We start from the raw sequence: 25,508 nt of genomic DNA, 5'->3' as shown, positions 1-25,508 counted from the left end.
TTTCTTATTTTTCTTCTATTCACACACAGTTTCCTTTCCTGATGGTATACGCATACAATCACGTAGTTTCCTCTGCTAGAAAGCCCTTCTTGCTTATTTTAAATTATGCTAATAGTATACAAACAAAAAACCACACAAATGCAAGAAAGGAAAATTACGCTTAACCTGAACCTGTGATGAAAATGACATGTGGATAAAAAAACAACTTTTTGATTCCATTTTCAGCTGAAGAAGCCTTATCATCTGTGTGAGATGTGCCAAGTGTCTGACATTTGGGATATGGATAACCTAGCCCCAATGCCCAATAATTAGGCAGGTCCTTCTCAATACTATGTTTACACAATTCTGTAGATTTTTTTTAAATTTAAGCAAATATATACATGATTGGACCCTGTGGTTCCCTCCTACTGTGATGACTCCTTCCACTGCACAAAGGGTTCCTTTCCCCCAAATATCTCCAACAGAAGATGACTCACTTGCCAGCAGGGAACCACTGGATCCAACTGATAGATAAATAAAGTATTTGTTCATATCTAGGCAGATGTCATAACTAATAAACAAGTGATTTACAATGGTGCTTATAATTTACCACAGCATGTGAAATGTTATGTACTACCCTGAACGCATTGGCCAAAATCAGTATTACATCCTCAATATAGTCACAAAGCTAGATACCAAAGGCAAATATAAGAACCAATTTTGAAGGAAGGTTGTCTGTCATAAATTACCCCTTAAGCAAAATGCAACAGCGTGTATGCGTGGTCATGCACAGATACGTGTATGCATGTACAGTTCTTCAATATGGTTGTGACTTGTTGCCTTTTCTCCATTAGACCTTTTTCTGAAGTATAAAGCTCTATCAAATTTTCTTGCTTTCTTAAATGATTCCCAATCAATTCCCTTCTGTTAAAAAAAATCTGGACCATAGAAAATACATATTGCAATTTGTGGCTCTGGCTTTAAAATCATTGTTGGTCACCTCTGCATTGGCCAACAGAATTGACCTTATATTGGTCATTAGTGCAGACTACTTTAGGACTATTGAAGAAAAGGGCAATGCTACAAAATCCTCATTTTGAACAATATCTCTTTGAGATCCTTCGTCTCACTGAAAATTCTAAATATGAGTACAATTCTTTTATCACAGGTTAAGAGGAAATGTTTTTCATGCTGTATCTATAATATGAGTATATATCATAGCCTGAAAGTATCAACTGTGTTTGATTTATATGTACACTACCCAGTTGTGCTGATAGAAGACAAGGATTATTTCAAAGTGAATGAATCTCCGTTTGCTAGCAATGCTGCCTCCAACATACCATCACCATAACATGCAAGCTTTGAAAGGTTAGAGCAGCAAAAAGCATATTATACATAAACACACACAAATCAATATACAGTATTCCTAAAAAGCAATATTGAAATTACATTCATTTCCAAAATATGCAAGACATGCTCAAAGATTTGGCTTCAAAAACAACACAAAGAAAAGCTTTATTTTTCTTTGGATTCATATGGAATATATTGTTCACTATTCATTACATTGACCCATGCTGTCAGCTCATGCAGCCTCGATAGAGATTTACAAAGCTTTCAAAAATTAATAGATGCCTCCCTCATTTATGTAAATAGCTTTGAACTGTGAGAGAGAAACACTGCATTGTAATGGCAAATAACATGTGCACGGATTCTATTATTCTAGATACCCAATGTAAAAGGGACAGTGCAAATTACTAGATTGTTAGTGTGGTATACTTTTGAATAATAGGTTCTTTTACAGCAAATAACCAAGAAAGTAAAACTGATACTCAAATTTCTCTTTACCACTGATTAGTTTTTTTTTAAACTAATTCAATATTTAGAGCAAAAGCCTCTGCCAAAAAAGCTGGCTATAATTCATTCATACCACATGAACACTGTACTGTGCTTTCATTAAAAATTTGCCAAAATGTTAAGGCAGTTTGGCCTGGAATCTGTACAAAAATTAGTTTATAGTCTCTGATTGATTCGCAGTTGTTTTCCCTAGGAAAGTTCTTGATTGGTAAAAATCCTATATGGCAACAATCTTTATAATTTTTTGATAAATATACTTTTTAAAAAATCTCCTATTTACATTGCTGTTTTCTTTTCTAACCAGATTATTTTTCTGTGAAGGACCCCCCCCCCCAGCCCGCATGAAATACTAAGTGATCAGAGAGCAACTGGTAGCATGTGCTTACCTTTCCTGTCTGGCTTGAGGTTCCTATCCACTGGTGGAGGTTCACATTCTGCGACAGCGATTGGTCTTCTGGGAGGGGTTTTTGGACTAGACCTAAACCCCATGTGCGCTGGTGGAGGGACTTGCATTCCAAACAGCGAAAAGTCAAAAGTGCCTGGGGTCATCGGCACATAGTTCATTTCTTGGATGGGTTCAGTAAAGCTGCTAGAATGCTGCCGAGGGGGAGAGTTTGGGTTCATGGGGACATAATTTTCGTCCAGTTCTTCGCTTGAAACACTTCCCACAGTCAACAAGCTTTTATTTTTCTAGGAAAAACATTTAAAAGCAAGAAAATAAATAACATCCCAATCGAGAGAAATTTTTATACTATTAGCATGCAATTCTTTTAACCTAAACATGGGACCAACTCCAAAAACATTTGTGCAGTCTTTCCTCCTTGTACAGATCCAAACCATGTTGACTGGAATTCAACCAAGCCAATGTATAGTATACTGATCACTAACAGCCAGGATCCCTTTAGATCCTCCTCCTTCTGTCACTTTTGTGACTGACTGCCACAGTTGTACACTTTTTAGCCTTCTGGATGATGCAACAGAAACTTGGCAACCTTCTCTTTTCACAAGCTTACCCCCACTATTAAACCCTTACTCAGGAGGACTTAGTTTGCTTCCCCACCCATTTGTTGCCACCCTATTATGGAAAATAATGAACTAGCCCACATTATATTAGAGCAAGCACTGTGCGCAAAACATATTTCATAGCATCTGTCCTTGTTCCATAAAGAGAATACAGAGGAGTGTGAATGTTTGATGTGTCATATCAGCATCAGAGATCCTATCAATACTTACAAAGTGGTTATGAAAGCCTTCCAGTGAGCTTGATCTGTCATTTGGAAACGTTCGTGGAGTAAAATAGCAGTCTTGAGAACCAATATCTAAAGGAAGCAAGAGAAAATAAGTATTGTCTTCATATCTTACACCCCACTGCATAAAAACACACACAATGATGTTTGACTAATAAAACAGGAGGAGAAATTCACACTAAGCTAACTTTTCCTTGTCTACATTTCTTTTAGCAGTTCTACTCCTGATCTTTAAAAGCACAATCACAACATATTAAGAATGCAATAAAAAAGAGATCTCTCTGACAGTATGTCTAAAATTTCCGATGACACATATTTCAATCTTTTTTAAAAGTAAGGAGCTCCTACCACATTCCTACCAATATATTACAATGGCTTACAAATTTAGTGACTCCCTGCATAAATATCCAGTGACTAATAAAGGTAAAATAATGATTATAAAATGATTTTTAGCCATTAAGTCATATCTGACTTATGGTGACCCCCGGTAGGGTTTTCAAGGCTAGGGATGTTCAGAGGTGGTTTACCATTACTTGCCTCCACGTCACAATAAAGTGATATGCAGACTAGTAAATGATGAGCAAGAGTCCATCTTACTGGGTAACTCAAGCAATTGAGCGGATCCTTCCCTTTGCCTTTCCTTCCTCTTCCTCCCTGTCCTCTTGCACGTACCTACATTTTCCTCCTCTATCCATCTTTAACCATTCTTCTATGAGCCCTATCACCATCTACACTTTGTTCCCTTTTCCCCATTGGCATCCCTACACAGCCTCTCTTATATGAACTATAATCAATGTGCATTGCACGGTGTAAACTGAACAAAGGAAAGAACAAAAATACCAATGGAAGTGAGAAAGAATGAAATTCTTTCATGAATTGATAGACAGACAGATAGGCATTAGGAAGATGTCTTCTGCTTATCAGAGACAATACCTGGAATCGATTTCCACTTCCTGGCCTTTTAAATGTCAAGCAGCAGCAAATGGATACGTTCCAGAGACTTCAGCGATACCCAGTAGTTAACTATCCCAATCAAGGCAAATTCACACTGATTTCAGCAAAGTCAGGGTATTTTTAATCCTGTTTTTTTATTTGTATGTATTTATTTTTAGTCTTATATCCCGCCCTTCTCCCAGACAATGCAAATGCACAAAATAGATCTGAATTTGCAAAAAGGATTTTGTAGTGTATAAAGCAAAATCTCTCACTGCGAGTCATGACAGAGCCATCTTGAATTGATCCTAATGTACGCAAGAATTTCATTACTATATCATCCATTACTTTATTTTTTAGTAGGAACTGGCAGAGAGGTATTGTGTTATTCTTGCCTATGAAGTTCCCATTCAGATTCCCAATTCTTAGCTCACAAATTTGTGAAATGAAGGAGATAATCAAGATAAAAATACTGGCCTATATAAGACTGCTTTCCTGGAACAGTGGGATAGAAGTCTCCTTTTTTTAAAAAGAATTTAAGTGAGTGAAAGACAAAAACAGGAGTTTTATGAGCCTGTTTTGAGAGTAGAGCTGTCAACCCCCAGGCTGGAGATTTCCTGCTCTTACAACTGATCTCCAAGCAACAAGAGTTCCCCTGGAGAAAATGGCCACTTTGGAAGGTGGACTCTATGAAATTATATGCCACTGAAGTTCCTCCTCTCCCCAAACCCCACCCTCCTCAGGCTCCATCCCCAAAATCTCCAGGTATTTCCCAACCCAGAGATGGTAACCCTATTTGAGAGCCTCCTCTCCATTTCAAGGCATCTTTAGAAGGGTACAATGCATACCCTAGAAACGGTGGGTGAACAGAATGTTTCACCTCTTCTACCACTTGCCTTCCCCACTCAGCTAACTGTTATCCCTGCAATGTCTGAATACTGTATTTAAAACAAACACTGATAGGAGGAGGAGGAACAAGGGCAGGGTGAAGTTTCAGGACAAAAGTAACTAGCAGGGGAAGGATGAAGCACTTGTTTTCCTCCCATTCCTTCTCTGCCCACTCACAAGGAAACTCTGAATGGAGAATGAAGACCATACTGTACATGGCTGTAGTGTACTGTGTAGTTGACCCCCTGAGACTCATTTCCAGTGCAATTTATATGCCCAAAGCCTTTAAAAAATAATAATCTGACCCTTCTGAATACTAACGCACACAGTCAAGATGAGAGAACACCAACCTTTACGAAATATGTTCAGATCCACAGTGGAAATAGTGTTGCTACGTGAAGGAAGCATGCCTCCTGTAGGGATGCAGTAGCTACTGTCGGTGTCTGAGGCAGTACGGGAGATGCTACACACCTCCACAGGAGAGCGGTCTGAAGGATGAGGTTTTGGTGGCCGAGGTGGAGGAACATCTGGAATACTCTCTAGCTTCGAACTTTGTGCCAATGATCCTTCTGGAAAAGTTCGCGGAATCTGGTAAGTATTTCCAGGTGTTGGGGGAATGTCATAACTAATGGAGAAATGCCTCATCTGCGCATCAAGAGAAGATGTTGTAGACAGGGCACTGAAAATGTGTGGCTCTCCATCTGCATCTGTCCCAGAAGGAGAAGCCTTTGGTAAAACATCCTGCGAGTAACTCCTTGGCAGGCTATAAAGGCTGCCATCTACCGACACCGAGGCAGCTCTTGGTGGTGGAGAGTCATACGCGCTTTGCTGCTGAAAAAACCCATTCACAGCATGCTTGTTCAGAGATTGCACAGATGTTTTATGGGAAGGCACATTATCATTGCAGTCTGTTTCAGAAGAGGCGGTTTTTGCTGAATCAGCCTGCAACCTAATTGTGAGATGAAAAATGAATTTATTGGCATGTCCAAATTATTTCAGTGACAAATACTTACCAACAAAAAAGTAAGATCAAAATAGCAAATCACAGAAGTATAAGAGCTGTGTTTTTTTTCTGAGTTACTGCCATGCAACTGAGTATGAAACTCTTATACTAGAAGAGGGGGAAGCCACTTCTTCCTGCGTTAAACACCACAGTGCCATAGAAGTTGCATATGGGGATGTATTTCTGAGACTCACAAGATGGCCTTAATGACAGCAGCATTAAAGTTGTATCTTCCACATCATCTTGTGACATTAAGACAGAGAGGAATGGGCAAGAGCAGAGGACTGGAATTTAGCTGAATGGAAGAGGATGACCACCTTTGGAATGAGTGTTTCCCAAGCTGTTTAATAGTCAGCAGGTATAAATTTAACCTGTTATTGAGTGAGTGAAGACAATGCTTTTCAACATCTATATGTGCCCCCTCGCCCAGTTGGTCCAAAGTTTCGGGCTGGATGTCATCAGCATGCAGATGACACCCAGTTATATTTGTTGATGGGCAGCCAGCCAGACACCTCCCTGGAAAATCTGGCCAGGTGTCTGGAGGCCGTGGTGAAATGGTCATGACAGAGTTGCCTGAAATTGAACCCACTGAAGACGGAGGTCCTGTGGCTAGGTCGGGGAGTAATGGATGGGAGATTCCAACTTCCCACTTTTGATGGGGTGCAGCTAAAACTGGCTGCCACTGTCAAGAGTTTGGGGTGACTTTGGATGCCTCCTTCTTATCTGTGGAGGCCCAAGTCCTGCAGACTGCCAGGGCAGCGTTCTTCCATCTTTGCCAGGCAAGGCAGTTGGCCCCCTACCTGTCTCGTACTGACCGAGCCACACTAGTAGTGATCCATGCAATGGTCACCTCTAGGCTAGACTACTTTAATTCGCTCTATGTAGGACTGTCCTTGAGACTGCGCCAGAAATTGCAACTGGTACAGAATGCGGCTGCGCAGGTCCTAACAGGAACCTCTTGGACAGCATGTATCTTCGGGACAGCCTCTCCCTGTATAACCCCCTGAGAGCCCTACAATTGGCAAATATTAATCTATTAGAGGTCCCTGACCCCAAAAGTGTTTGGATGTCCTCAACCAGGGCAGGGTATTCTCGGCCTTGGCCCTGGCCTGGTGGAACACTCTGTCTAGTGAGACCCAAGCCCTGCGGGACCTAGCAGGGTTCCGCAGGGCCTGCAAGACAGAGATGTTCACCAGGCCTATGGTTGAGGACAGTGACGGTATTATCAAGATGCTGGCCTCCCTTCCCCTTCTGCTGCCTCCCCGCTTTTCCTCCCTTTCCTTGTTTCCCCTCCCTGGCTTCCATCTGCTCCTTATGCCCTTCTCTCCCTTTGATTTGTTTCAACTTAGATCAGGGGTGGGGAACATTTTTTCTGCCAAGGGCCATTTAGATATTTATAATATCATTTGTGGGCCATACAGAATTATCAACTGAAAATTAGCCTGCTATATTCTTGGGCAGTCCTAGCAGCTCCAATGCTAATGACTCTTTTTCAAGGCAGAAAAAAGGTTCCTTTTCTCGGCAAAACAAACTCACATCCGCCTTGAATAAAGGCTATTGCTGTCTGCGGGAGGGGGCAGATCACCAGTCTTAGATCCTTCTGAGCTAGAGATCTGCCAGGACCCACGAAGGGCCAGACCAAATGCTTTCGCGGGCCTTATACGGCCCCCGGGCCTGACGTTCCCCACCCCTGACTTAGATTATTAATTTGAGGTCCATCTCTCCCTCTATGGTATGAGATTAGTGGTGTTGTTGCCACAGAAACATCTCTCCCTTCTGGGCACTTCTTTGGCGCCTTGAATTGGCTACTGAATAAAAGTTCAGCGTTGTTATAACTAAATGTATTTTTATTATATTGTACTATGTATTTTATTGTATTGTATTTTAATCATGAGGTGAGCCATCCTGAGCCCAGCATTGGTGGAAGAGGGCAGGATATAAATAAAAGATGATGATGATGATAATTGAATTAAACCTTTTCAAACAAAATCATTACTTCTTGAAAGATTATTATAAATATTTGATCATGCTTTGTTCAAGTTTGGAACAATACAATCATTAGCCACTTCTATAGAAATAAAACAAATGCACGTCACTGTTAAAGTATTTGTTTCAGAAAATTATGGTGCTATGAGAAGGGGAAATGCCATTAATATGAGAAGACAGGAACTGGGGTGATTTCTAAATTCCATTCTATGCAGCATTTTATTGCATGAGGTACCAACCTGAATCTAGGAGACTTACCATCTGAAAAACCACTATATACTAGATAGAGAGAATGTGCTTATATTTTAAACTTGCCCCATCTCCCTGAGATGGTAACAGAAGATTAGGAATCCTGAACTTTAACACAGAATGAATAGTAAGGTAGCCTGTTGGGTCTTTGTGTAAGGGGTAGGAATTACATGCCTTGAGTCTCAAAGAGAATGGCAAAGTATGAATAATGTAAATAAAAGTAAAATGAACTAAACTTTTGAATATTCTTTTATTTTCTTTGAGAGAGGCTACACAGCAAGACTCTAAACTTGGGCATGGGGGACGGACGGACTAGCCTAGGCACTGCATAATTCTGCAATATGAAATACCCAACCTCCTCTTTGACTCCTTTAAAATCATAAGGCACACTAGCAAAAATTATAACAAGCAGCTCCAGACATCCAGCCAGAATCTTTTCGGGTAGTAATTATTTGTATTGTCTATTAAAATTCACAGCATAACGTGCAACACACACAAACAAAAATTGTGTCAAGAAAGTTAAAGTTCTGGGGTTAAATTCTAATACAGATCCCAAACAATTCTCTTTACACTCACTGCAATGGAACCTTTTTACTTTCAAAATTCTCCAGCAGTAAATATTCCTCCCCTTCTTCCGAGATTAGATAAGAGCTGGTTTACAAATACATGACAAAAAATTGAGACAGATCAATAAAAGCAAACTAATATTCTGTAATTAACAACGCTTGCCAAAAAAAAACACCCTCTCAAAATATAATGTTTCTCACTGAAGTCAACGATGAAAATGTCATCTTAAATAGTATATGAATGTTAGGTATGTAGGTGAACTCGCATGGGACCTGCATCTTGGCTACAGTATAGGCCACAGTCCAACAAACAATTAAGCATGGTTAAACCCACTAAATTCGATGGGCTTAAATGCCCTTCATTTGGGGCCAGTAGATAAGTGGATTTGGATCAAGGCACTGAAATATTTGTCAGGGCCACTGATGGGCACATTTAATTGGCCACGATCTTTAAAAATCATCATAGAAGAACAAGGAAAAAATAGCAAAAGGTAATATTAGAATGGCTTTCTAAGTCTAAAACTGACAGGGGTCAAATGCCATTCACTGTGGAGAAGAAGAATCCCTTTTCTGTAACTACAATCATCTTTGGAAGTGTAGCTGTAAATACTTTTACGTGAAAACAGTTAAGGAACATTTACCTTGTTGATTCAGGCTTCTTGCTTTGACAATTAATTAGTAACAGGTAGTCTTGAGGATCTTCTTGACTGGAGGCAGGCTCTAATGGTGGGATATTAATTAGCTGGTATGGAGGAGGTAAGGATGATTCTGCTTGTACAGATGGTAGGGAAGTGTTGACAGGCAAGGGTAACTCAGCGGGGACCTGTAGAGAACTGCTAGGTGGCTTCACAGCATCTACAAACACACAAGCATACAGCAAAGTCAACCCATGAATATTATATTTACCTCAAAGGACCGGTTCTCCCTGTACATATCTGTGTGGCCATCATTGCCTTCCCGCTAGGGTGTGACAGGCTGCTGGCCAGATACTGGCTTCTTATGTTGCCATTCTCTTATTCTGGAAGAGTCTCCCATGAAGACATGAGGAAGGCTTCCACCTTGCTGACCTTCTAGATTTGATAAACCACAGTTAGGAGGCCATTTGGGGCCAGTTGATAAGTGGATTTGGATCAAGGCACTGAAATATTTGTCAGGGCCACGGATGTGCAGGCTTTATACTAAATTTTTGTTGAGAGTCTTTTAGTGATATTGATTTAATTACTTTGCTGTTTTATTTTATGTTTTCACACACCCTGGGTTCCAACTGCATTGGGAGAAAGGCAAGCTCAAGAATATTTAAAACAAGTAAGTAAATATGTAAAATTAAACAGCGAATAGCATAGAACATGCATGCAGGACTTTATTTCTGGTTTTAAATTTATTTCTTATTCCTCCCAATTTTAAAAGGGATGTATGTGTTCCGTTAAAGTTGACGGCGGACTCGCATCTTAGGCAAAGCCTTATTTTTCATTTCTTAGTGGTATGGTCGATGCTTCCTCATACCTGGATGCTGTGTGGCAACCAATAAGTTTAATTATAGTAATTATGTAGGACTGCAGATATCTACAAAAGTTCTCACAGGTGGGTAAACAGGATGACTGAAAGCTCCCTGCCTAGACAGCCAGGGCATCAAGCAGAAGGCTTGTCTAGCATTTTTCTTCTTATGTGTTAACTTGTCACAGCAGAGAGGTTGAACCAAAGAGGAATACTGTTTTTAAAAAGGCAATTAAAAGTCTGTGTTAGAAAATTGTCAACTACCCTTCTTGAACTGCTGTTTGTCCCTTACTGATGTCCTTAATATAAGCATGACTCTCCTATCACTTTCTTCTAACCCAAGTATTTTTGAAACACATAACACCAATATGTGGTATCAAAAAATAAAACTGAAAGTTACGCATGGACTTGGAGAGCTTAATCACACCCCTCCAATTAACAGGCACTGTTAAACATGATTTGAGAATGTTCGAGCAGAGAGCATTTTGCTACCCAATTTCTTTTGTTCAAGCAATCATGTTAAAACTGCAAGAACATTTTATTAATTATACATTACTAGTGTTGCCAACCTCCAGGTAATAGCAGAATTTATCCTGCTATTACAACTGATCTCCAGCCAATAGAGATCAGTTCACCTGGAGAAAATGGCAGCTTTGGCAATTGGACTCTATGGCATTAAAGTCCCTCCCCTCCCCAAACCCCACTTTCTTCAGGCTCCGCCCAAAAAAACTCCCACCGATGGCAAAGAGGGACCTGGTAACCCTATACATTACTGTCCTGATGTACTGTGTGGATGGAATGGGTATTCTTATCTGTCTTGCAATGCAGATGGAAACACAGGGACCCAACTGCTGTCTTATGTTAACAGTTAAGCCTCATATATACATGACCATATCTGGTCTGGGGCCTAGAGATTTCTTCCTGTCTTAAATCTGTCAATTAATCTGCATGCTAAACTCTAAATGCAGAAATGCATAGCAAGTAACTCTGAAATGTGGGCATTTTTCAATACAAATATTTGTTTACCTTCCTGTGATTCAACAAAAATATTTTAAAGTATATGTGATTTTAAAATAACCCCCGTAAGTGTAGTAAGTATGTACACAGCCTAGATCTTTTCCCACGACCTTTTCAAAAGTTCTGTTTACATAAACAGTCTTTGCATATTGGGAAAGTGTGTCCCGCACCCAAAAATCAGACTTTAACAAATGTCAGGTTCATATTCATACACAAGGAGGTACACTTTATAGACTATGGAAAGAGGAATGAATCAGTCACAAACAAAAGTGATTGTGTGACTCTGCAATTCATTTTTAGTGATGAGTCACTCAGGACATCTGTACAGAAATGAACAGTTCTGACTGCACGTCAAATCCTCCAGATGTAACAACAATGGACATTAAGTACTTAACCTATAAAGGAGTATTGGAAGCCATTCCCAGAATTTTTATTGTGTCATCTACAAACATGCAGACCATAATCTAGTACAGCATGTGAAGAAACCATCAAAAGAAGATGTGAATCATTTCAATTAAATACCCATGCAAAGTCCTTTCACTCTTTTACCACACATTAATTATCTTTCTATTCTTCTTTTGCATTACATTTTTGAAAGCATGGAATGCACAGACTATGCCCCTCGATGTGTTGCTGGCGTTACCCTTCGCTCCGAGTTTGGCCAAATGTCACTCGAAGCTAAGGCATGGTTGGCCGCCTTTAAGCTACAACTTAAGCTGCGCTTTAGCACTGAGGGGTTCCTAGCTTCTCTGAAGCACGACCCTTTTAAATCCTCATGGCAAAAAATCTTAGATGAGAAATTGTCATTGTTGGGCTTCTCGCAGGATATGTTATTAGATCTTGGGAAAACTGAAGCTTTCATCAAAATTAAAAAGTGCATTAAAGAGCTTGATTATAACAGCACTACTTTTCGTGCTCGCCGCGTTTGTTCATCCCAGTTCTTCGGAATACCACCACGTGGTTTGCCTGCTTATACTTATTATTTGACAACTCCTTGTCTTTCTAGAGCCTTCTGTTTAGCTAGACTGAATGCTAACCCCTCTACGGTTATGCAGGGCAGAATTTTGAATATACTATATCCAGACAGGACCTGTCCTTGCTCTTCTAGTTCTATCGATTCATTAGCTCATGCCCTCTTGGAATGCAGCTTTTGCGAGGATCTTTGATCACATTATATCTCTCGCCTTTTAACATATAAATCTAATGCCTCTGTGTCTGACATAATGCCTTTTTTACTAAGTGACAGGGATCCCAAGGCTACATTGTCAGTGGCAGGATTTGTTTCAGTCCTTATATCCCTCAAACATTAGATATATGCTGCTCAAGATCAATGGATCAAGGAGCTTCTAAGGGATAAAGGAAGGAAAGGAAGGAATGCACAGACTAAGAGATTTAACTTCAAACTGAAGAATCACCCCACTGCCCTTGTAATTGTTCGGCTCTCTTTGCTACTCATAACATACAAGCCACACACACTATTGCAGCATACAGAAATTCCCCAATTCCTTTGCACCAAGTTAGATGCAGTGGCTCATACGAATGTATGAGTAGCCATGTTGGATCAGCTCAATAGCCAATCTTGCCCAGTATCCTATTTCCAATCGCGCCACACAGAGAAGCCTTCTACGAGATCATCTCTCAGTATGATCGCCCAACTCCCTCAAGACTTTCATTGTGCATAACAGAAAAGTGCTGTCAACTTAGATGTATGATCTCTCTACCAGTGGAGGAAGACTTAGTGGAAAGGAGTCATTGGATGAAATCCACAGACAATAGCATATCAATACCTCCTAGTCAGGGTACAGCCCTCCCCAAGAGCAATATGACCAGGTAAGATCAAGTTGAGGTAACTGATCCCTAAAGCCGATCACACATGAAATTAAGATCACAGAGATAGCTCCTTCCTGCATGTTACAGAATGTAGAGTCCTTCCTAAAAGGTACACAGAGTGACTACCAGGCATCAAAAGCTGGCAAAATCTAAATTATGAAGTTCTTTTCTATTCTGAGGCTCCCATTGTTCAGTACCAGCAACCTTGTTTGTCCCACGTTCTTAACCTATGCATTTTAAAGATCCTCACTGGGTTTCACTGAGGCTCCTAGTGGCTTCTACACCAGTTTTATAGTCAGGATGTAGCTCTGCAGCTGAAGTGCTTCAGTACTCTGGATTTGATTCTCCTTACTCCTGAGTAAGTCCACTTAGAAAGAAAAGTTCAATACAGAACCACAAGGGCTAAAAAGGCCTGGCTGGTGTTTTTTTAAGCCATGTAATCATCCTTCAGAATAGCATAATTAATAAATCGACAGAAGATAGGTTTATTTCTGCTGCACAATAAAGCTGGGAATGAGGTGGAAGAATGGATTTCTGTCCATACAGGAGCATCATCACTTTGGCATGTTCCCTGAAAATAGGTTCTGGCCCAGCTCTTTTCCTGCTCTCCGGATTTTCTATTTGGAGAGAGGTTTTTAGCAGAATAATTTAAACAATGTCATTCCCTCAGCCAAGAGGCTGATGGAGCCTACTCTACTCTCTCATTTTGCTACATGTGGAGGTCAAGCCAAAGTGTGTATGTTCACAATGGGGAAGCAGTGTCTTTCAGATCAACAGGAGCAAGTGTACACACTGATCTCTTGGTAGAAGGTTCAAACACTGTAACTTGACCTTTCTTTAAGAAACTGCACAAATTTAGGACAAATTCCTGAAAAGGATTTCATTTGCAAAACCCATGAACTCTGACCTTGCTCAAATTTCAAGGTAGAGTCACTGCCTTGGGCATCTCTAGTAAAGCACAGGCAGGCAATCTCTTACACAAGTCTGTGGTGAGTTAAGTTTAACTATGAAGCATTTTTTCCATATTAAAAGTACCATTACATGACTCAGACATTATAGGGATTTTCCAGACAATCATGACAAAAATAGTAAACAAATTATCTCATCTTTGTGAGCCAGTAATACAAAGTCAATGGGTTAGCAAGGGTAAACCCAGGTCCCATTAATTAGATTTGTATTGGTAAAAGATCACTATTGGTCCATGGGAGAGATTCTATTTAAGCTGGCAACCTATGGACTAGTGCAGAGGTTCCCAAACCTTTTGAGTCATGGAGCACTTTTCAGGAGATAAATTTGTCAGGGAGCACGAATTTTCACCTAGCACCTATATACTAAACCAAATGACAGTAGTATTTTTCTTTCCAAACTCTTCATGGAGCACTGTGAGATGCTTCACGGAGCACCAAGTGCTCCTTGGAGCACAGTTTGGGAACCTTTGGTCTAGTGAATCAATTCGTTATTCAAGATGTGACCAAATCTTAATTATTTAAGTGGGCCTAAACATACACTTAAATGATTAAATCCACAGCCAGTGGAATGAAAAGGTGTGGAACCTTTTAATTTTAGATAAGATATCTTCACAACTTAAAGTAGCAAATAACTTATCTTACTCTATGAACTTTTAAAATAGGTGGCTGCCTTTTTTAGAATGTGTAGAGAAGGGGCCATCACAAAGTGAACAACGGAACTACTGTATGATTTGCATTAAATAAGTTCCACTAAGTGAATACAATAGATAGTATGATTTCTGTAAAAAGCACTAATGTTTAATAGACCAAGTATTGGAACACATCTCGACTATACAAGTATGTTTAACCTACGGCTGTTGAATTTTTATTTTCTTGTTGTTGTTGTTGTTATAAGCTAAACTTAAAATAGTTATTTTTTTTAAATCCACAGCCAAACACAAGAAAAGATCAGAAAGACATGCATCATGAAATAACATCCTGTTCAATCCTGAAAATCCAAATGGAGAACTGTTCCAGAGGAAAATTAAAATTCTAAAAATCTTAAAAGAATTTAAGACATCAAAACACAGAATTTAAGGAAATGTATGTGAGACATAAACAATACAGACTCTGTATTACCTTCCAATTCTCCACTTGCAATATTAAATTTCTTGGAATTACTGGCATCAAAATATAGATTAGACACTAAAAAAAAAACCCTTACCATCTTCAGTAGGGTTGAACCCACAGATGTCACAAATACATCGAACCCACTTATTCATCTCCTCTTCACTGTCAGCAACCAAGTAGAAGACTCTGTCTATTGTGTTGATGTCAAATATAAAGCTGTTTTCAAATTCTTTTTTGTTAAATGTCAACCCAGCGTCCACTTGTTGACACAAGTTCAAGTCAATGATTCGAATTGGTTTTTTTGCATGGTCATTTTTATAGTATTCCAGGACATCCGGATCACCTGTCAGCCGACCACTGCGGAGCACAAACCATCTCCTCTTCCATGCCTAAAGAAGAGAAGACAGGAAATGTTCAGATAGTTTGTATTTTATAACTGTCCATAACTGAACTTGTATTGAACGTAATAGTTATGGTAAATGTGTTTTCAGTACAGCAAACAAATCCAAACCACTTCACATCAGCGCTTTGACTGCCACATTTATAGAATGTTCTGGTCACCCTTACTTTCCAAACAAACTGACTAACAGGGAATGCATAGCATTAAGAACAGCTACCTTTTGATAAATTCGGGACTATTAGAAAAGCCCTGTCAACAGCTGCACAAAAAATAAGTTTCAAGTTCACATCGTTCTTCACATTAACAGTGCAGGGGCATACTTCAGTGCATCCTGCTTTTGCTGAGCATCCTGTTTATTGTGCTAATATTATTCATTTTGACAGATTCTTTTCTGACGCTGAGCCCCATGGCACAGAGTGGTAAGCAGCAGTACTGCAGTACTGCAGTCCAAGCTCTGCTCACAACCTGAGTTTGATCCCGACTGAAGTTGGTTTCAGGTAGCCATCTCAAGGTGGACTCAGCCTTCCATCCTTCCGAGGTCGGTCAAATGAGCACCCAGCTTGCTGGGGTTTAAGGGAAAATGACTGGGGAAGGCACTGGTAAACCACCCCGTAAACAAAAGTCTGCCTAGTAAACGTCGGGATGTGACGTCACCCCATGGGTCAGGAATGACCCGGTGCTTGCACAGGGGACCTTTACCTTTCTGACACAGCTAGTGTACAAAGCAAATAAAGTTTCATGAAAAAATACAGAACTTTTCATTTCACAACAGAATCTATTTAGACATCAGCTCTTTCTTTGCATTGAATGTGTAAAGGGAAATAGGGATTAGTTTCATCTCATTTTCTGTACTATTAAATTTTCTATTATGAGCTTTTTTGCTGGTCTGGATACATCAGAGGTCCTCTTTGATTTAGACTTCCTTTGAGCCATTGTTGCATCTCTCAAAATGAAAGGATAGACTCTGCTGGCTGAATTCTGATTCTACTTGGGAGATGCTAGTAGTCTACAGCTTGTGAGAGCAGCTATGCATATAATGGGCTGTGTTTGTACTGTGTTGTTTTCTGATTTTTGTATCTGTTTATGATAAGTCTTGGATGTGAGGGAGATCTGGCTGCGACATCTGTCACCCCATTGATCGCCAGGGTTGATTCGGCTGATCTGGCTGGCTAGATGGGTGTCCCCTACCTCCCTCACCGCTCCATGTGTGTCCCTCCCGAAGCTGCGCGCTCGGTGGAAGAGGACGGCCATCCCAGATAGAAGGAGTGTACTGTTCTTCGGTCAAGGGGATACGATATGATATGTCTTACCCTATTTTTCTTTGTGGCATTTAAAAAAAAAACATTGTATACTGCCTTGAATCTCAGCAAGAAAGGCGGACTGTTAAGTGAATACACGAATAAAGGGTGTTAAAGAGCTTCTGCCCACACTGGCATCGCAGTGGATTCACATTTAAGATGTACAAAGATGCCTAAGAACCCACCAAATTTACCAGCCCTTTATTTCCAGAAGACCAACTACCAGCTTCAGAGATTTCAGCAAACCAAACCCCTCTTCGCTGCTCTTTTCACAACAACATTCCAAAAACTGCGAAGATGCCACCCCAGTCCAGAACCCTGACCAAAGTTTTGCTTCATGATTATCATGCTTTTGGGACATCAAATGCAGTCCCTGTCGAAGTTTGCTTTCTAATCCTGCATATTAATAGGCTGAAAGAGTCATTGTATTTGTGGCGTGAACAGAGCCCCTATTCAGCATTGAGGGTGAGACTGGGCTCAAACTGCAGCCAGTTTCATAAATTGATAATCTTAAATAGAACTTGTTTTCGTCTTTGCATCCCACAAAATACCAAGTATTTGAAACAGTGACTTTAGACTCCTAACACCTGCTTCTGTGCCCCCTCCTCCCAAAAGATTTTTTTTCCACATCGTGAAAATGGGAATGTTTATTTCAGTCACACAATGAGTCACTCTCACTGAAGCTGGCACAGACTATACTCAAAAACAAAAAGCAATTCCATAAACTACACACTAATAAGGCAGACACAAAGGTTCTCTGCATTACAGCACAAAAGCACAATTTAGCAGCAACATAAAGCTTGAAGCTAGACAAGAGAACTGACATCAGCACGCGTGCTAATCATAGCACAAAGAGCCTTCTATGTTTTGTTAAACTGAAAAAGGAGACCACATAAATCACTCTTTGTTATCTGAAAATATCTGGGATTCTTGAAGCTTGTTCTATTTTTAACATTTTAGGGTTGGCTGCCTAGTGGAAGCTGCATACTGCCTTACTGGGAAATGCTTCAGAAGACTATACTGCATACCCAAGGAAGTGATGCTTCTTTAATAACTGCTTTTCAAAATTTGAACTTTTTTGGTATATCAATAGAATCAATATAACATTGTCTTCTTCATTTGCCTGCACCCAACTTTGAAAATATTTTGTTTGTGCGACTTTTTTTTTTATAGTTTACAGCTGGAACACTCACCATTGAATTCGACAAGAACACTGCGAACAGGCTAAACTGGTCTTTGCTATAGAAGGGTGATCACAACAAGCAAGCGTTGGCTTTTTAAAAAAAATCTATTTTAAGTATAATCCATAAGGTCTGGCAGTTTTTAGAAGATTGAAATAAAGTAATGTAATAAATAAATAAAGTGATCATGTAAAGCAATAAAGTAAACGTTGGCTTTTCAGTAATTTTCACTGAAACAGATAATGAAACCTGCCACGTTTTGCCATTAGCCCCCAAAATAAGAGTCACTGTGAAAAATCAATGGAATTATTTCAGTGGAAGAACTCAAGGAATGGGCCATGACTGCAACCATAACTTATTTAATCTTTCATTAACCAATGTTGCCTTTTTTTTTATAAATTTTTTTTATTTTCATAATAAACACAAAAAAAAGAAAAAATAATAATACAAAATACATATACATAAAAAGAAAAACAAAAGTTACATGTTCAGCGCACTATTTATCCGCTAATACAATATTCAAATCACTCTATAAGCCATATCGTGCCCTGAATCCAAATCCCATCCCCCCACCACAGTGCCCTCCACCATTGGACTTCCGATGGAGTGTTATGACATATCAGGAAAAAAAATCTATTCTTATATCATATTTAAAATCATATTATACTATAATTCGTTAACTATACTTTTAAAATCCGTTTTTGCCACTTTATCCCAATATGAGGTGGCCTTTACCCACGTACATTTAAATTCCTCCATATCTTTATCATGTAAAAAAACTGTAATTTTGGCCATCCTCATATACATCCATAATTTTTCTCGCCACTCTTTGATTGAAGGTTTATTTGTTTGCTTCCATTTTTTAGCAATTATAATTCTTGCTGCAGCAAAACTATATTGACATATGACTCTATCACCTTTATCCAAATCTCTTTTTGGTATACCCAATAGACAAAAGACCAATGTTGCCTTTTAGCAAACCAGAGTCTTCCCCCGACTTACTCTCAATTTTAAAAGTGTAACTATCTTTTAAAACTTAAACTCCCAAGAATTTCATCTTGTTGTTCGGTATCCCTGACCTCATAAATTCACTTCAAAGGCCAAATACATGTAACACCATAGAGAACGGCTGTGAGCTTGGCCATCGAGAATGACCGGTTCAAAGCACACTTCTCCAAGCTACATTTGTTAATTTATCTATTTTGCCTTTCTCCACTTACAAAAACTTTATAAATAAGCATGAACTGCAGAAAATATTTGGCGCACCTTTACTTACTGTAACCAAAACACCTGACTTTGTTCCCCTTAAGTCTTGTTTTCCAGGAAGCATCATCTTTTCTCACAGGGAAAAATAAGGAAAAAATAGTCTCAGTGGAAGTTTCCACTCCACCAGCCATCATCCTGATAATCTGTTCAGAATACACACACGGCCAAAATTTCCTGTTTTCAATCTATTGTCACCGCTTGCTAGTCTTATGTTGGTCAGTTCTAACTTTAGCTTGCTTATACAAACAAAGAAAACATTGAAAACAGAACAGCAGCACTGAAGCCCTTCGTGCTACCATTTGAAACGGAATATATTCAAGCTCACTGGGGAAAAGAACATGAAAAAAGAATCACCAGAAAGCCAAATGTTAACATACACACAAATGAGAATGTCATTACACATTTGTAACTTGAATTAGTTTTATATTCATCTCAAGTTGGTTCACCATTTGTAAAAGCAAATGACTTATTCAGAAATCTTTCTACCACATTGTTTTGCCGACCCAGCGCCTAACTATGGGAGTGACTGGAACCGGCTACCCAACCCATGTCCCCGCATGAACTGGTGCCCAGCAATATACAGACTGAACCCTTGCAGAGTGACCCTGGCGTGCAATTAAAGACACAGACAACTAGTTGGAATGAAAGCAGCCACAACTTTTATTGACTACAGTGTAAGGACATTGGTGTAGCATAGGGACTGGATCCTAGTCATCGGCTGACCCGCCTGTCAACCGATGCATCACTACTCCCAACTCACCTGCTGGAAGCAGCCTGGGATGGCAGTATTGTGGGACCCACTAGGACAGGAGCCTGCTGTGTGGTTCCCCTGCCACTTGGCAGGAGGCCACCCTGACAGCCCCCAAGATGGGCATGTCCCGTTCCAGGCCTCCCCCAAAATCCCTTATTGGGATCTCCAGAGTGGGGAAAGGGGGGCGCATGCTGGCCAGCTTTGCCCCCAAACTGGATCCGGCCCCATGCGAACACTGTCAAAAGTTGCGACAAAAATTATTGGTCAAAGAACCCCACAACAGCTGAAATAAAGGGAGGGAGGGTGGGACAACCTAAGGACAAGTGGCTCTGAGCACAGGCGAGGACTCTTCTTTCTGGCCAGCAGGACTGAATGAAGAACTCTGGCCTGTGCCCTGCCAGCCAGGGCCCGCCCCCAGCATGCCTGGGCCCTTGGCCCATTTGAATCTGAGGCGGGCTATACAGCAGAGAGCAGCAAGGCAGGAAATATTCTCATCCCAGGAAGATGCCGCAACTGTGGCAAGCCGTCTGCCATTATGCAGCGGCGAGCTTCCATAGCCCAGCCAAGCCCTGCTGCCTCTGAAAGACCCGGGACTGGATGGTCAAGCCCCATGCTGATCCAGCCCCCCCCCCAGTGCAGGCCAGCAAAAGGGGCCCCGCAGAATAAGTGTGAACCCGTGCTTAAAGCAACTTTCTGTATTACAATACCCCTAGGATGATATCTACCTCTACTGTTGATCTTGCAGTGAAAGCACATTCTCATGATCATCTGTGGCAACCGCCCAAGTAAAATCACCTGCAACTTCAGTTTTATTATTCTGTGAGACAGTGGTCATGCAGTCGGTTCTTTTTTAATGGTTTAGGTAGTATGGCGGAAAACAAATCTACATTGAATTGGGTGGGCATACCATTACGAACTGATGTCGTTGAAAGTCAGCAACTTTGATGTCGTTGAAAGTCAGGATGATTCCACCTGAATCATTGTTAAAGGGGCAGCCACATTGCAACAGGCGGACTGACACAGCATGCTGCTACGAATAGTTTTCTACCACCCTCTTCTCTCACTCTTTCAACGACATCACTCTTTCCTGTGACTGCCATAGGGTAAGACAGCCATGAGTATTTCCCCTTAGCAGTAAGGAGCATATACAGTTACCACAAAATACCACACTATGTAGGTATTATTCATGGGTAACTTAGTGTAATATAATACTATTAGTATTAATTACTGTGGTAACATCTCCCTTGTGTATAGACTGCAAAAGGGGGAAGTGCCCTAATCAGCCATACATTCAAATAATTAGTTTGCACAGCAATAACCCAAAGTTTCACTTCTCTAAAGCCAGTATGCATGACAGTCAAAATTGCTTTCTAAGCCAAGCAACTGATGTCCAAAAAGTAGGGTTGCCATCAGGCCTGGAAAAAAATGTCCTCTCCCTTTAATACAGTCTTCCATTGTGTGGAAATGAGCAGCTGACGCTTTTCATGGCACGGAGGAAAACAGCAATATCTCCCAGAAAATAACAGTCCATCAAACCTCTATTATAAGCGCAGGTCTTTTTTTTCTCTCCAGGCAGTTGGCAACTGTACCAAGAAGTGATTTGCAGCAAGTTGCAAGAAGATCTGTATAGCCAGCATCTACTCTCCCCATCCACCTACTTCTATTGGCTTGGTAGAAAAGTCTGAGCGGTATCATTTCCACTAATTTTACACAAACACACACACACATATATACACACACCTTAACTACTAGGGTTGCCAACCTCTAGGTGGTGATTGGAGATCTACTGCTATTACAACGGTTCTCCAGCTCATGAAGATCAGTTCACTTGGAGCAAATGCCCGCTCTGGTAATTGGACTCTATGGCATTAAAGTCCTTCCCCCTCTCCAAACCCCACCCTCCTCAGGATCCGCCCCCATAATCTCCAGGTATTTCCCAAACTGCAGCTGGTAACCCTACCAACCACCTAGTCATAGGATGATTCCACCTGAATCGTTGTTAAAGGGGCAGCCACATTGCAACAGGCGGACTGACACAGCATGCTGCTACGAATAGTTTTCTACCACCCTCTTCTCTCACTCTTTCTGGCTCTTCTGAAGGGTAGATGCAGTAAAACTGGGGAAAACGTGGCTGCACATCAACTCCTGAAGGTAATACAGGTATGCCCAGGTTCCTTCCTGAATTCTCAGTATAATATGGGTCACTTAAAGAATCTTACAATTTTAATGAATCATTTTCAGAATACTGCTTTAAAATTAGAATATGGAGAACATGTGCTTTTGCTAGCCAAGGGCAGCAATTCTGTGTCTCCCTTCTTCCATATACAGCTTTTAATTTCTTCCCCCCCTCCTACTGTTCCCTATGGGCATCACCACTTAAAAATATCTGGTCAGTTTTTGAAGTCACTTTTATCAATTCTTTTCCATTTGTGGTGAAAATACTGTTCTTCCCAACCAGAAGACAGTCTTGGGAAGATGTCCTTTTCCACAAAATTTCCTTTCTTTGCCCATCACTGTTAAAGCTGCTTTGACAGCATGTTCTTTCTACCTAGGGTTGCCAGGTCCTTCTTCACTACTGGCAGGAGGTTTTTGGGGTGGCGCCTGAGGAGGGCAGGGTTTGGGGAGGGGAGGGACTTCAATGCCATAGCGTCCAATTGCCAAAGCAGCCATTTTCTCCAGGTGAACTGAGCTCTATCAGCTGGAGATCAGTTGTAATAACAGGAGATCTGAAGCTAGCACCTGGAGGTTGGCAACCCTATTTCTACCCCTCTGGGTTTTTTTCAGTTGTGTTTCTCGTTGTCTCTTTCATTGTCTCTCTTTCTCTCTCTAAAAGAGCAATGCAGCAGTCACTATATTTGCCTATGATGGTATATATTGCTTATTACTTTTAAAACATCCATTCTACCCTTCTTTTGGATGCCTCGCCTCACTGCTCAAACTTCCTTAATGCCCTTGAGTAGCACTGTCCATGTGTCCTCTTCACCAGTAATGCCAGTTCTTATTTGCCCCAGAACTATTTCACTGAATTCTTCCAAGCCAAAAAACAAACAAACCCTCTGAATAAAATTTGTACACTTTAGCACAAGCTGCATTCTTTACACCTTTAATGATCTAGTCCACTGTCTTTTAGAGAGAGATAGAGAGAAGCCAGCCCTCCCTTCCCCCTTACACACACAAAAAAGCACGCACACACACATTGCAATTAGAACAGTAGATGTTTACAGAACCTTCCAGCCACTCAGAGTGTGGAAAAACTAACTTTACTGTTGCAAAGTTTTATTCCATCTAGTTTATAGATTTCTGATTTTCCTGTTGTATACATACACACGAGCAAAATATGAAGCCCACCCAAGCTTTATCATCAACTAATTCCCTGGAGATTAAATACTAAGAAAGTCAGATTCCCACTTAAGATGATGTTGCTGACCGCTTTCCATAGTTCTTTTTCAGAGCAATGAATCAAAATTTGTTCCAAAAGTGCAGCCAGGACAGGCTTTATAACAAACATTATGTATGACTTCATGTTCATGCCTATCCCAAGGCTATTTAATGACAATTCAGTTCCTCAAATGATAAATATTGTAAGGATCAATGAGTGCACATGGATTTCCTCTTGGTAAAATTTTAAAGCTCCCTACTATGGTTTTATTCAATGCATTTATTTATATGCACACACATTCTGTCTAGAAACACAGTTTTAAGAATAGCACGTTTAAGAGTGAAACATGGCTATCACACTTTTTGCAAATGTATTTAGCATTCCAAGATTACTTGGTGCTACAAATCATGCTAAAATGCCTAAACGATGACTATCACAAAAGCTTTAATATTCATAATTAAGCAAAAACACAACCGTTGTCTAAGAAAAGATAACTTAAATAAATTACACACATCCCTAACGTAATGCAATGTCATAATTTCCTTTTTTACGGCCACAAGTAGATTAAACTGAAGACTGTACGTATTTATTAAAAAAAACTTTTGAAATTGTATTGTTCAATTACCTCTTTTTTTGTTTTCAGCGTGCCCATAAATTCCTGACCATTTCAGTAGTTGTGTCTAGCCCAAAATAAGTACAGCATTAGTCTTCCTGCCAGCTCCCCATCTCACTATACACCACCCTATTCTAATAACCTTTGACCAACAGGAAGCAGACACAATGGACTGAAAATAACAGCAACTGTATGCATTCAAAATGATTTAATGTAAAGGAAAGAGGCACTTACTTCATTGGTGAATAAATGGCTTTAAAACTGATGTTAGACCTACATACCAATATGATTCTCAAAGCTCAGGTGTTCACTAACACAAGTATATATTTTGCTCACAACACTGCATGCCAAAGCTTGAATTCTATGAATCTGGATCTTTCGATAAATCCTTAGTTGAATTGTGGCTTTTTAAAGTCTTTAGTTCTACAGACACCAGCACTGATAGGAACACTATATAGTTTGTATTTACTAGACGCTTTGCCAAAAAAATGGTTGTAGATATTGGCAGTTATGTCCAGAAATTAGGATGGTCTGGAGGAACCTGTTGCAGGTCAACACATGAAGCTAAACAGATCTGGCCCTGGAAACTCCCTTGAAGAGACTCCAGCAGGTACTTCAAGCTCCTGAGTGGAAGAACAGTGTATAAGTGCATTCAGTACCTTTGTTGTTTTCCATTTTCCTTAATGTACTCTCACAGGAATTAATAGGCAATGTCCTTCCTTTGTAGAAATCCTCTTTATACAAGTTTAAATGCATTCCTCTGTTCCCCAATGCTAAACACATTTATTTGACACTGACAAAAAATTGTAAGAGCCCCTTCCATTGTATGAACTGAAGTATATTTGGAGAAGTTAAGAACACAACACTTCCTTCATCCTTTGACGGGGGGGCCTACTGCCTTAACACCAAGGAATAACAGAAAAAGGATATCCTGCTGAGATCCCCCTCCCCCTGCCATGCCTTTGCTAAAACCAAAATCAGTGACCAGAGGGCTCTTTGCACAACAGATTCTAGATGGTGTATTTAACTGATAAATTTTCAAGGAGGAAACAAGATATCCCAAGGGAGATGGCATGTAAATAATCATGCTAAAAAAGGACAATACAAGAGCATTCTCTCGAAATCAGTCTATGCTGTGGAGGCACTAATGACAAGATCAATGGAACTATGCAGTTAGTTCTGCACACCCGGGGTTTTGGACTTCTTTCTTAAACTACAGCCCACACCCAACAGTAAACTGTTTTCGAAACTGAGTTGTATTTCTAAAACACTTTGTATGAGAGCCTGCATTTCAAATTTTAAAAGGTCCACTGGGAATGCGAGTATCTGGGCTCACCTACAGACGTTTGGATGCTGTCCTGTGCACTTGGAATAAATATAAGAGGAACAAGGTGAGGTTCGAAGAGAGGCTAGGGAGATTCAGTTCCTACTTTGTTGTCTCTGCATAATGTATGAAAGCTGCTCCGATAGGAACTGCAGTTCAAGAGTCTTCTTTG

General features: G+C 40.3%; 1 protein-coding gene across 4 annotated transcripts in view; it reads right to left on the bottom strand.

The window, feature by feature from the left end:
• The window catches only part of GAB1 (GRB2 associated binding protein 1), a 98,172-nt gene that overhangs the window by 15,981 nt on the left and 56,683 nt on the right, over window positions 1-25,508 (bottom strand). For 2 of the 4 annotated variants that reach the window (XM_056855587.1, XM_056855589.1), the window contains exons 2-7: window positions 15,219-15,513; window positions 9,347-9,560; window positions 8,716-8,790; window positions 5,252-5,850; window positions 3,067-3,152; window positions 2,220-2,523 (exon numbers count right to left, since the gene is read on the bottom strand). In XM_056855587.1, coding sequence (XP_056711565.1) covers window positions 2,220-2,523; window positions 3,067-3,152; window positions 5,252-5,850; window positions 8,716-8,790; window positions 9,347-9,560; window positions 15,219-15,513 — 1,573 coding nt within the window. The remainder of the gene's footprint in view (window positions 1-2,219; window positions 2,524-3,066; window positions 3,153-5,251; window positions 5,851-8,715; window positions 8,791-9,346; window positions 9,561-15,218; window positions 15,514-25,508) is intronic. The other 2 variants (XM_056855588.1, XM_056855591.1) reach the window with 1 other exon arrangement.

This window comes from Euleptes europaea, chromosome 9 (assembly GCF_029931775.1).
Source record: "Euleptes europaea isolate rEulEur1 chromosome 9, rEulEur1.hap1, whole genome shotgun sequence".
In the NCBI taxonomy this organism is placed as follows: Eukaryota; Metazoa; Chordata; class Lepidosauria; order Squamata; family Sphaerodactylidae; genus Euleptes; species Euleptes europaea.
The sequence above is the reverse complement of the archived record's forward strand: the minus strand, read 5'-3'. Positions and strand labels throughout refer to the sequence as shown.